General features: G+C 38.5%; 1 protein-coding gene across 1 annotated transcript; it reads right to left on the bottom strand.

Moving 5' to 3' along the window:
- Positions 1-9,936: 9,936 nt before the first annotated feature.
- On the bottom strand, positions 9,937-12,610 carry tpbg (trophoblast glycoprotein). Its single transcript, XM_077720822.1, has one exon. The coding sequence runs from the start codon at positions 12,187-12,189 to the stop codon at positions 11,056-11,058; it is 1,134 nt and encodes a 377-aa protein (XP_077576948.1). The 5' UTR covers positions 12,190-12,610; the 3' UTR covers positions 9,937-11,055.
- Positions 12,611-13,357: the final 747 nt, after the last annotated feature.

Raw genomic sequence — 13,357 nt, 5'->3', positions numbered from 1 at the left:
ACAAAACATCTATGCTGCTTTAGGTCATTTGGGCCTTTGGCGTGCCTTTAACGGCATGAAACATTCGGTTGACACAGCTCACATCAAGCGTAATTTGTTGCTTTTGTCTGTCCGCCTAAATAGCTCTGGTGTTTTCGTGATGCCTCCTAAGACCGTCAGTGTCTGACGCTCAGGATAGAATTACAGTTTCTCTTTTATCCTCCTCTGCTTGTTATCCAGTATCACTTTTATCATTTGGAAAGCTCCATCATCACAGCAGAGTGCTGCCAGAGAGTGGAGTAGAGAGAAGTTGGTATTCGCGCTCATGCTGCTGTTTATCAAGATCCCCTGGCACATATAGAATGCATTTAAACTTTATTAGTGCCTCAGCTCCAACCAAAGCATGGACTGGCCAGCAGCAATAGTTGTAGTAGAGCGCATGAACGGCTGATATGTTCTCGTTAACATTTTACATTTCTGTTCATAACGTTAGCACTTTATTGCTTGTGGCTCAAACCATGCTTGCAATCTGGATTGAGAAAAGACACCAGTGTGCGTCATAAATTATTCACATCCAAGTTTTATTAAGTGAGTGAAAATAAATGTTTTGAGATTTCCTGTATTGGTTTTTAACCACTTAATTTATCAGGTATTTTATCTCCCTAGCAAATGACTGCAGCATTGCATTTGAATATACAACCTCCATAATTTACACAGCACATTACATACTCAAATCGCAGAAAATTAGTTTTACCTTTTATTAGTGTTTATACTAAGAAAGTTCTAAACTCCTATATATATATATATATATATATATATATATATATATATATATATATATATATATATATATATATATATATATATATATATATATACACACATATATACACATATATACACACATATATACACATATATACACACATATATACACATATATACACACATATATACACATATATACACACATATATACACATATATACACACATATATACACATATATACACACATATATACACATATATACACACATATATACACATATATACACACATATATACACATATACACATTTACACGTACACATACACACATACACGCATACATATTTGTGGGGACCTGATGTTTGATGTTGAATATCTGATGTTATAATGACTGTTTATATTGCCAAATTCATTAATTGGGGCAATGACAGATTTTAACTCTTCTTTGTGGCTTGTAGTTTGTAATAGACATATCATCCAGTGTCATTTGATCTCTGTACATGAATCCCATATTACACAATGCTTTATGAACATTACATTTTCAACTGCCAGGTATCTGTCTTGAGCTGGATGGGCGCAAGTCGTTCTCCCCTACTCCACCGCCAGAGTGTTTTGTTGCTGAAATCACTCTTCTTATGTCATACCAAGAGAAAAAGACGAGTTGGCTAAGAAAAAGAAGGTGCTGTACAACTGTAACTACCATTTTGTGACTCAAAACAATTCTAATCTTTAGTGAAGCCTATATGGGAGGAAACTGCTAAATTGGACATGTGCATCCTCACTAGCAAAACAAAACATTAAGTACACTTCCAAAATTTAAGTGAGATGGAAAGACATGTAGTATGATGAATACAGATAATGATGCCCCCTCAGAGTCCGGGATGATGAGGCCTGATTGACTTGCACACTTTGAAACACAGAAACTACAGTTAAAGATTGTGAGCTGTTGAGATTTCACAAGTGTGTACATCAAAAGCAACAAAAAAAAAATCTGAGCTCCAAGAAAAGATAACGGTTCAACACATTTGTACTAACTATCAAAATTAAAATACAATTAAATCAAAGTAAAGATCACTACCAATTTAGGGTGCCCCCCGCCTGGTGCCCATAGTTGACTGGTAGAGGCTCCAGCACCCCCCGCAACCCCTGTGAGGATAAGCGGTACGGAAATTGAATGAATGAATGGCAAATTTAAATGTGTGGGAACCGTTGGCAGGAAAATTTTGCCTTTAACTTTTAGCAATACTCTAACATTATTGAATGCAATAATGACATGGTAAGTACAAGTTTACCTCTACTGATAATAAGATGTCAAGATTTTGTACATTGTGCACCGGCCAATTATCTCTGATGATGCATAACTCAACTAGAGGATAAGTGTCACACTTGCACACAGTTCACATTGTGTTCTATTCCCACAGTTATTATTATTCCCTTTTTGTTGATCTAGCCATATTATACTCAGCAGCCTGGACAAATATTTAAGTACATAACCACTAATTGGCTCATTTGCAAGTCAGCCAACTCAGCAATGTGTTTTTGAACAGTCAGGATAATTTACATGTTAATGGGAGGCGGCATCAGGTAAAGAACATCACAAGGCCGAATAAAGAAAAAAAAAGAAGGAGATAAAAATGTCATTTCATTCTTGAGATGCCTATTAAGTGGAGTGTCAGGTGATACATGCTTTCTCTCGTAATTGGCTTAACCCTCTCAGGGACAATTTTCAAGACTGTGGAAATCTGTTTAAAATTCATCATTTATTTAACTCATTCACTGAGAGACAGCTCATGTCAGAGATTTCCACTGATGGCTGTGGACCACTGTGCCGTGAGCTATGGTCAGTTGAGCAGTGAAAAATTATTTACAAATGCCAAGAAGACATGCATTGTAATATCCCAAAAGAAATTACAAGATTAAAATTTAAATAGGACAAACAAGTCCATATTGTATTATTATAGGATTGAATTCATAATATAAAACAAGGTTAAAGTTGTTTTGTTGCTTATTTTTAAGTAACATGTACCAGAATTTCACGGCCATCAACTTTTGGCAACATTAAGTCTATTCGACCACAAAACTTCTTTTCACGGAGTATTAAAAGACTGAAGTAATTTTGGGATAAAATTTTGGGATAAAAAAAAATCTACAAATTACCAGAATAAAATAGATACTTAACTCATTTTACATGATGTGAATCATCACGTAATTTTCTTTCGTTTTCTCACATCTTTCATACAAAAGTGGTACATTTTGATCAAGGGCTTAGTTGTTGTTATTTTATTTTTTAGGACCATGCAACAAATTACAGAATCTAGTACTGTTCTACTTACGAAACATCCCAGTTAAGAAAAAAGTTATGGAACAAATTAATTTCATAAGTAAAGGTGCGACTGTCCTCCGGCAATCAAATCAATCATCAAATCAAGAGCCTTTATTTTTATTATACAACAGCTGCGTATCACAAAATTAGTGGTGCCACTCCACAAAGTGTATCTTTCTCAGTAAAAACACACATAAAAAGTCACGACAGGGCAAGGTAAATTCTAAAATGTTGCACAATCTAAGATATTGCACATTGTTATTGCCCAAAAGGCGTTGAACTCCCCTAACCTAAAAGATTCATGACAGTAAGAGAACTGTCATATTTGGTTTGGACCCTGTTTTCTTCAATGACAGCTGAGAATTTTTTTATAGAGTGTACATTTAAAATAGAGTCTTTTACCATGTGACCTTGTAGAAGTCTCACTGGGTGGTAGAGTCAAGTTTCTTCAAGCTGTCGCTTCCCCCGCTGTTTGTCGTTGTGCCACCGAGGTGGTTAATAACTGGCAACCTCTACTGCGCTACATGTTTTAGCAAGCATTTTCTAGTTCAACCAAAGAAGATTGTGGATTGCATGTTAAATATTCCTCATTAAGTTAATTAATGTACCTCCCTTTATGTGAATATTGCACTATGATACCTAGGTATAATCACTTCAAGACACAGTATTATCTTTTTATTCCAAATTTTGACATCACTGCAATTTTAGCATCTCATCTCATTTTCTGAACAGATTTATCATCACTAAGATCGCGGGGGGTGCTGGAGCCCTATATATATATATATATATATATATATATATATATATATATATATATATATATATATATATATATATATATATATATATATATATATATATATATATATATATATATATATATATATATATATATATATATATATATATATATATATATATATATATATATATATATATATATATATATATATATATATATATATATATATATATATATATATATATATATATATTTATACGCATAACTTAGATTAAATGTACATAGCGCATTGGTAATAACGTTATAAAATGGAGTTGCACAGAATAGATGAAGGGTTAGATATATGGTGGCCACGGTCGCACCAAAGGCTGCATCACTGCCCTGTGGTTCTGATCTAAATATAGCTCACCAGTATTGGAACATGGCGGCTTCCCAAGAATGTTGTAGAAATGATGAGACATTAAAACAGTTGCATGGTTTCATAGAAATAAAGTGTTGCACGTTGATATTTTCCGTATGTCTTAACGCTGTTAAATAATTGTTGATGATGATGATTATTATTATTGGAAATTAGAAAGCCTCTGGTCTCTGGGCGGCCCGGTGGAGTGAGTGGTTAGTGCGTCGCCCTCACAACTCTGGGGTCCTGGGTACAAATCCAGATCATGTCCATCTCTGTGGAGTTTGCATGTTCTCCCAGGTCCTGTGTGGGTTTTCTCCGGGTACTCCGATTTCTTCCCACATTCCAAAAACATGCACAATAGGCTGAGCTGATTGGACACACTAAAATTGCCCCTTGGTATGGGTGTGAGTGTGCGTGGTTGTCCGTCTCCTTGTGGCCTACGATCGGCTGGCCACCGATTCAGGGTGCCCCCCCCCCCCTCCAATTAGGATAAAGCGGTTCAGAAACTAAAATGAGATGAGGTTCAGTCTGAACTGCAGAAGTTGCCCGAGACTGTGGAACGTTGATCTGATAGTACTATCAAGCATGTCTCATCGGTTGTTGCCAGTGACACTGCTTGCTAACACTTTTGCAATTACACACTAGACTGTTTGCCAGAAAGTTATAGGGCATACAGAGGGAGTCTGCATGCAACAATGATATATAAACTATATAGCTCTGATAGATAAATTGTGGAGGATATCAATGGTTGCTGTCAATCTGATTGACAGACAACCATTCGTACTAACAATCATACCACCACCGAGTGGGAATCGATCCCGCTCTTGTCCACTGAAGTCAGGTGAGTAAACTACTGTGTTGGGATTCATTCAAGTCCGACCTCCATTCCAAAACCGATAAATAGTATTGTTGCAATTTCTAACCAAAATGAACTGGAACTTTATCATGGGTATCCTATTGACTGGTAGAAGCAGTCTGTACAAAATATTTTTAGTTGCACACATTGTGCGGATATACTAGATTGTACATAGTATTTCTTACTTTAGAAAACGTGGTCATCTTTTTTATAATTACATAGAAATACACAATAGTTTATTATTATTAATACTTTTAAGTAGTAAAAACCTCTTTTTCTAGAAACATAGGTTTGTAAAGATAACCCAAAAAAGTTTAGTAAAGTATAATTTGAACACTTTAGACTAGAGCCTCCGCTATACTCATGTTGTCAACAGAATTAGGACTTTTTTGCAAATTGTATTCTCCCTGTATTGTTTGTTCCATTAAATATACAGTTGCAAATTGAAAATGTCTCAGCATGCTGTTTCTTGCCACGTTACTTTTTCTCAAGACCGCCCCTCAAGCACATGTAGTGAGCGGCACAAGGCTGAGCTAGCCTCAGAAAGACTGCGGTGCTGTCAGCTCAGATCCGTCTTCATTACTTGGTATATAGCTCAATGGGAGGCTTGCTTCCAGAACATCTACTGTACAGCATCATAAATCCACATTAGAGAAAATGAGGCATCTCATGTAGAGGTGGGATGCTGAGAGGATGATAAGTAAGAGTGGGGGGGTGGGTGGGGGGGGGGGGTGCAATGCCCTACCAAATCTAGACAAAGTATATGACCTCTGAGGCATTAATGGCATATCAGGGTGATTCAGGAAACTGCCATTGGAAATCTTTGCATCGTAATTCCAGTCTATTGTTTATGTCCCATGACAGCTTTAGATTGCCTTTTTCAGGCAGAAAGGTCACCCACCGGGGCAACTTGCCAGGTGTTTGCAAAACGGCAAAGCAGGGCTGGGTCGCGACTGTAATTATAGCTTTTGGGAATTCTGATGACCTGCCAGTCTGGTTCTCAAGACAAGAAAAGGGCATTGGCATATTAGATGCGGTTAAACAAACATGGTTGTGAGAAGGGCTGTTGTTCTCCATTTAACTAATTTTACATTTAAGTATGTTTATTCTTAGTTTTTGATCAAATGAAAATTTCCCCCCCCTAAAATTATATATACTCCAGTGCAACTTTTTTTCACAGTGTGCATTATTTGGCTTGTACGATTTATACACGGGTGCGAAAAATGCGGTGCCTGGATTTTTTAAAATTCAATGTATGTACAAGATCATTACTGTACACTATAACTTTTGATTTTTCCAGTAATACCTTATACTGGGGTTCAGCAGAAATTACTATGAATTAATGTGTGGAAATATTCCGTTTTTCAGTCCTGAAGCGCTGATTTAAAAAAAAAAATTGTTGGGGCTTGGGGCTCACTTGATTTTCTGCTGACACCTCCACTTTTTTCAGGAGCTCAGTTGACAGAATGTGACTGACATAACATGTCTACGCAGCAGAAAAAAGACAAAAAGGTAAAATCCGCACAACACTTGGTAAGAAAATTATTTTGTGCTTCTCTGAAGCTGCAGCTGCTAATGAGCGAAAATTGCCTTTTCCTTTGTGAAGTTACAGAGAGCAAAAGCAATAATACGTTCATATATATGTGTCATCTCTACCAAATATTAAATATACACTATCAAAAGGGTCATTAAAAATGGAAAAGAATGTTTAGAGTTAACTGTTATCTTTTAGGTTGAAAAGTAGGTACATTTGCATGTAATGTATATGAAAATCTGTGTATTCAATTTTTTGTTAGGCAGGCCTAATCAGTTAAATTCCCCGTGATGATCTTGACTGTATTGCGCTTCCATCTATCGGAAAAGCCTGTTTAGCGGCAATAACAGGCATCAGTTCTCTTCTTGTCTGCAAATGAGCTCAAGGCAGCATCCCTGACAGCTAGGAGTCCTGAGAGATGCCTTAGAGAGCTTCCAGGACAAGCGCTGACATCATAAGTCAATGGCAGGCTATTTAGATGTTGCCAGTGTTTGGAGACTTTTGCTAACAAGCACAAAAGGGCCACGGAGTAGACCGGCGGAGGTGGCATCGGGGATTACAGAACAGAAAGTGCTCATTTGTTTTATTTTTCATCACTCGAAAACGTTCAATCTTTGTTTCTATTGTGATTAAATAGCGCTGCCGAGCATTGCTTTGAGGTGTGGCTGAGCAAAAATCTCGTTAACATGGATGTGTGTGTTGAAGACTTTACACTGTTGGTCTCTGTGGAAACATTGTAATCGACTGTATGTGTACCCCTTGGGACAGAGTACTAGGGATGTCTCTCTCTGGAGAATAAAGTGTAAAGGGAGGTCATCCATTTTCGGAATGAACCAGCAGATTGCTACAATAAATGCTTGTGAATACCAGTCTTAAACGTAGGGAGAGACAAAATTAACCATTTCAAGATACAGCTGGAAAGCAAATCCAACTGTCAAAGGCAATTGAGCAAAGCACTTTCACGCCAGTTGCAAATCCGCTCACAAATGAAGTCCCGCTGCTGTTTTTTGTTGAAATGCTCCCTAAGAGTTTACGAGATGGCAAGTGTTAGACCTAAACTGCAATAACAAATTTACAGTGTGGTGAGCTGCAACAATGATATATAAACTACATAGCTATGATAGATAAAAATCGTGGGGGATATCAATGGTTGCTCAGAAAATAATTATCTGTCGGTAGTGAAGAAAAAAATGTTTGAGGTGAAGATAGTCCCACTTGGCTTTCTCTTTTACAGATTTTTTAATTCCCTTGTTTGAAAGTCTGCATGAAAGAAAGCAATAAACAACTAAAGTATTTATATTTAGTCAATTAATTCAGAACAATTAAAGCAGATTTCTGTCCTTGAGAACTCTATGATGCCTTCGAGAAGGTTTGATCCAGACCTTCCTCAATTATATGCTTTTTTTTATTCTTCAATATGCTAATAGGCAATCTGATGCCTGCCCACCAGTTAACCCTGTAAGGACACACATGGCTCACACAAAAATTGAATTTCACGATGCAGCTGTACTATGAGCACAATAACTTAAACGCAACGATTGCCTTGCTACAGAAAAGAAGTGGGGAGCTCCTATACATATCTTATTCAAATAGTCACATTTTATTTGGTGAAAGAGGCAAACAATATGGAAATGAATATAGGAAGTAAAATTAACAAATGTTGAATAGTGTGTGAATAAATAAATGTATTTGAAGTACTCTTCAAGAGGCAAATATTTGGTTGTTTTTTTCCATTTGTTTCGACTGCTATTTGAAATGAGAATGAAGCTTCCAAATGAGTACCTCATTAGGATTATGATTTCAAATCCTACACGGCAATAGTACAGACTTTGTGTGGTGTAATGAACAGTGATAGAATACATATTTTGTTAGTAATAGTTCCTTTAAATTTGTACAAATCTCTTTAAGCTAATTTCCATAATACCGTACTGTGCCCCATTAGAATCTTGGGAGCAGTTTGTCTTCATTTGCATGTGCCAAGAAACTATTTAGATCTTTGCTGATATTTTGAGAATTAGGGGACCACTGGATTATAATTAAATTCATGCAACTGAATGTGAGACTTTGTTGGTAAAAGCCTTTGAATTTCAAACCTGTCTATTGGCAGCAGCTTAAAGATATTTCGTGGGGCATTCAGCCGAGCATTGGATTTATATCAGATACACAACAGGATGCAAATTGGGCTGGATAAAAATGGTGGCCATACTAGTCTTATGTAGACCCACAAATACTAGCTCACTTTGGCCACACTGTCCTCTGTTTGCATTTGTCTAAACTTAAGACTTTCCTGGACATGCTGTATGTGAACTAAATCACAAAGTAGCAAATCCAAATGTTAACAGAGATTTCATGGACAACAATGGGATATGAATTTTAAAATATATTTCTTTTCAAATGAAATAAATTGTGAAATCTATCATTGATATAGTAAGCCATTATTCATTAATCTGGACTATTCTACTAAAATTAGATTAATATTCTATTCTATTCAATATTTACATTACTCTTGAGTCTAATACAGCTGTTTCGGCCTCCATCCTGTAATCAATTACATTTTATCCATTAATTAGTTTTCTGAACCGCTTATCCACACAAGGGTCCTGGGGGTGCTGGAGCCTATCCTAGCTAACTGTAGGCACCAGGATCCCTCTGATTTGGTGGCCAGCCAATCGCAGGGCAAAAGGAGTCCAATCATTCACGTTCACACTTATACCTTAGTGCAATTTACAGTGTTCGACCTGCCTAATCTGCATGTTTTTGTGAAGTGGGAGGAAACCGTACCGAGAGAAAACCCATGCAAGCCTGGGGAGAAGATACAAACTCCACACAGTGGAGTTAACCAGTTGGTGATAGGGCGCCCAATTACATTTTAGTTATGTGTATCTATACTCTTAGGATACCAACATTACAGACATGCTAGTTCGGCGGTTCCCCACCACTTTACAGCAAGTACCATTTCAAAAGAATACTTGACTCTCCCCATATCACCCCCAGGGCCAACATTAACTCATTGGCTCCATTTGACAGTTCAAGATGCCCAAGACATTTGGATCGGCAGGGGACCTCTACGTCCAATTGGATTGGATGTCTAGCACAGTCATTAGTATACTGAAAACGAGCATTCACTGTCAGTCTTCCTAGAAAGAATGCATATGACGGCTAATACGCTCTATGGCATACTCCACACTGTCGTTCTTTCTAGGAAGACTGACAGTGAATGTTCATTTTCAGTATACTAATGACTGTGCTAGACATCCAATCCAATTGGACATAGAGGTCCGATGCGGATCCAAATGTCTTGGACATCTTGAACTGTCAAATGGAGCCAATGAGTAAAATATTTCAGTATAGTAGACCAAAATTGTGTGAATGGTCAACATTTGAAAAGAAAACGGCTTTAACTTTAAGTCTTTTCAGTATATTACAAAACAAGTCATTCAAAAATAGAATTCAGTCAGACTTACTACTACACTTTTGGTACACTTTTGGCTGATTATCCATCACAGACATGACCTGTCCGGTTTGACAGTAGAAATCCAAATCCTATTAATGAAAGTTTGTTAACTCTTCGGGAGTCTGGAGTTCAAAAAAGCTTTTATATCATTAAGTTACTGGAGTATACTTAAACAAGAAAAATAGTGGACGGGAAAACATTTTGCAGGACCCTCCCCGATAGATGAACAAAATATAGTGGTATTTTCATTTCAAAACTTAATTCCACTCAACACACAATTGTCATAAAACTACTAGTTTTTTGCCAGGGGCTAATTTAAATAGATAATAAATTATACATGGTCATTTGTTGGATGCTTAACAATGCATAATAATAACTACATTTTGTATTTTTAGTCATGATGGGTGGCTTTTAAGGTTTCCGAATGAACATCTGGAGAGTGTCTTTCACCACAAACTCTGCCATGTGTATTTAGAAGCATTTTATTTACCTGAACATCTCCACATGAAAAAAAGTTATAGCTATATACCCCCCTCCAAAAGGATGCAGTCTGCACTATATTAATACATAGAAGTCTAATTATCACAAGTTCACATATTAAAAAAACAAACACAGAGGAATTGTATACTTTCTCATCAGCAAAAACATAAGCAGAATCTGAGTTCATTCTAATAGTATTGACTGTATGGATTTCACTATTGTATTGTTCATAAAAGCCAGTGAATTCATTTATTCTCAGGTAAAGCGAACATGGATTCATTTCAGTCTGTCTTCATGATTGATTGTCCATGCAATGATCATACAAGTCCAGAAAAAGAACATTGGGTTATATCAGAGCTGCCAGGTACAGCACATGCAGCAGTAGATGAACAAGTGAGGTGGTAACAAGGTTCATAAGCAGCCATGACAAAGGGGGAAGAAGACTCATGCGACTTTAAGTGGGGTAAAGTCATATTAGCATATACTCGGTGTTCCCGGACAAACTCTCATTCCTTATTCAGACATCTGAATTGATGCTCAGATTGGCCAAACGTGGGTCAGAGTTTATTTCATACCTGTAATGATATCCTTCCATGTGGTCCCTACAAGCATCCCGGATGTTGTACATCCAGCGCTTGATACCTTTGCGATTCAGGTAGAGCACCAACAAAAATATCACGCCAATCAGTGCCAGAACCAAACCCAGAAAAACATACGAAGTCTCTAGCACGCCTTCCATGTTGCCCGAACACTTCAGCCGAGTCGGCTCCAGCTGCAGCAATGGCCGTTGCCTAAGATGCTCAGGTTCTGCGCAGGTCAGGTTCTTCACATCTGTGACCAGAGTGGAGTTATTGAGCCAGACCAACATGGCCTCAATAGAACAGTCACAACGCCAGGGGTTTCCTTCCAAATGAATATGGAAGTCTGACTTCAGGCTGAACTCAGTCATAATGGTGTAAGCGAGAGTGGTGAGACTGTTGTGCCTCAGGTCAAGGTCTTGTAGTTGTTGCAACTTCGTTAAACCATTGGGGATAGAGATAATGGAACTGTTTTGTAGGCTGAGGCTGACCAGATTAGTTACATTTGCGAATAAATCATCTGTCAAAAGCACAAAATCATTGTCCGATAGGTCCAAAACTGTCAGCTGGCGGAGCTTTCCATTCTCTATGACCTCCTGGAGCCCACTCATAGAGGAATAATTGTGAAAAGAATGACTGAGGTTCAACACCTGCAGTTTGTTCTCATCTGGAAAAGCCTCCTTGCTGAAAGTTTGGATTTTATTATTACTAAGATCCAGCTGCACTAAATTTGGCAAACTATGAAACACCATTCCCTCCACAGCCTCTATCTCATTGTCACTGAGATCAAGATGTGTTAAGAATTCCAGTTGACTAGGAAAAGACTCCTCATTGACGCTTGAAATATTGTTTCCCGTGATCAAAAGTACCCCACAATGGGCAGGTATGAAAGGTGGAATTGCATCCAAGTCCTTATTTTGGCATTTTACAGTTTGTAAAGAACATTCACATTTGTCCGGACAGCCTTGACAGGACAGCATGAGAGCAAGGAGGAAAACTAATTGCATCACACTGGACAGTGATGCTTTCATTCGTGCGCCTTGGCACCAGCAAGATGTGCTCAACAGGCGCATCTTGTCCTTTACCGTCTGTGCTTGCCGACGTGCGCAATATCAGTCTGGAACAGTCAGCTCTGAGTGAAGTTTCCCCCCACCTCGATCCGTTCCAATTCAAAGTCCAATGTCATGAATCTACCCCCAAACCATCTTCACTGATGTCTTCATTTCCTCGAGAGGGAGAAAACTGGAGATGTATACAAACTTCTTAGCTGGGTAGAATGCCTCGATCTTAATGCACAGGGCTATTTAAAAAAAAAAAAGCTTGAAAGAAAAGCATTGGTAAAATATTCAAATGACAAATTCTAAGGAAAATAATCTCCGCTGTGCAGGAAAAGACAACGCCGTTGGTAGACTCTAGGCAATGTGCTGATGATCAGATGCGTACGCCGATACTCCAAACCAAGAGATTGCCACTCAGCAACCTGGTCGTGAAACCGGGGAGAGAGAATCCAAACAAAGCGCAACCACTCTGAGCCGTGACAGGGTGGACTAAACCATTGTACGTCCCTGCGAGGGGTCGCTGAGGGAAGTCAACCAGCATTGCGTGTTTATCATTTGGTTGCGAATTCAAATAATCTTGAGTAGCGTAATGAGTGTGGAGTTGAGTAATGCACAGTGACTTTTGGGACCCTTGAGCACAGGCCTGCTGCAAATTTCAGTAATTGCACGTGATGCGTGTGGACATGTTCTACTCTACTGATTGAATTAATATTCATTCATTTTCTGAACTGGTTATCCCCACAAGACTTGCAGAGGGTGCTATAGCCTATCCCAGCTGAATTGGGGCAAACCAATCAAAGGACACGAGGAGACGGACAACCATTTATGCTCACACTCATACTTAGGGGCAATTTGGAGTGTTCAACCAGCCTAATCTGCATGTTTTTAGGATGTGGGAGGAAACCACACCCAGATAAAACCCATGCAAGCCCGGGGAGAACCACACACAGTGAGGATCCAGCTGCGATCGAACTCTCGACCCCAGTACCGCAAGGCCGGCGGGCTAACCGCTCAGCCATTTATATTATTCATTCATTTTCTGAACCACTTTATCCTCATTAGGCTCGCTGGGGGTGCTGAAGCATATCCCAGCTGACCCTGGGGGGTGGGGGGGGGGGTCTTGAATCGGTGGGCAATAAAGAGTGTCCAATCAGCCTACCATGCATGTCTTTAGAATGTGGGA

Source organism: Stigmatopora nigra, chromosome 7, assembly GCF_051989575.1.
Source record: "Stigmatopora nigra isolate UIUO_SnigA chromosome 7, RoL_Snig_1.1, whole genome shotgun sequence".
NCBI classification, from domain to species: domain Eukaryota; kingdom Metazoa; phylum Chordata; class Actinopteri; order Syngnathiformes; family Syngnathidae; genus Stigmatopora; species Stigmatopora nigra.
The sequence above is the reverse complement of the archived record's forward strand: the minus strand, read 5'-3'. Positions and strand labels throughout refer to the sequence as shown.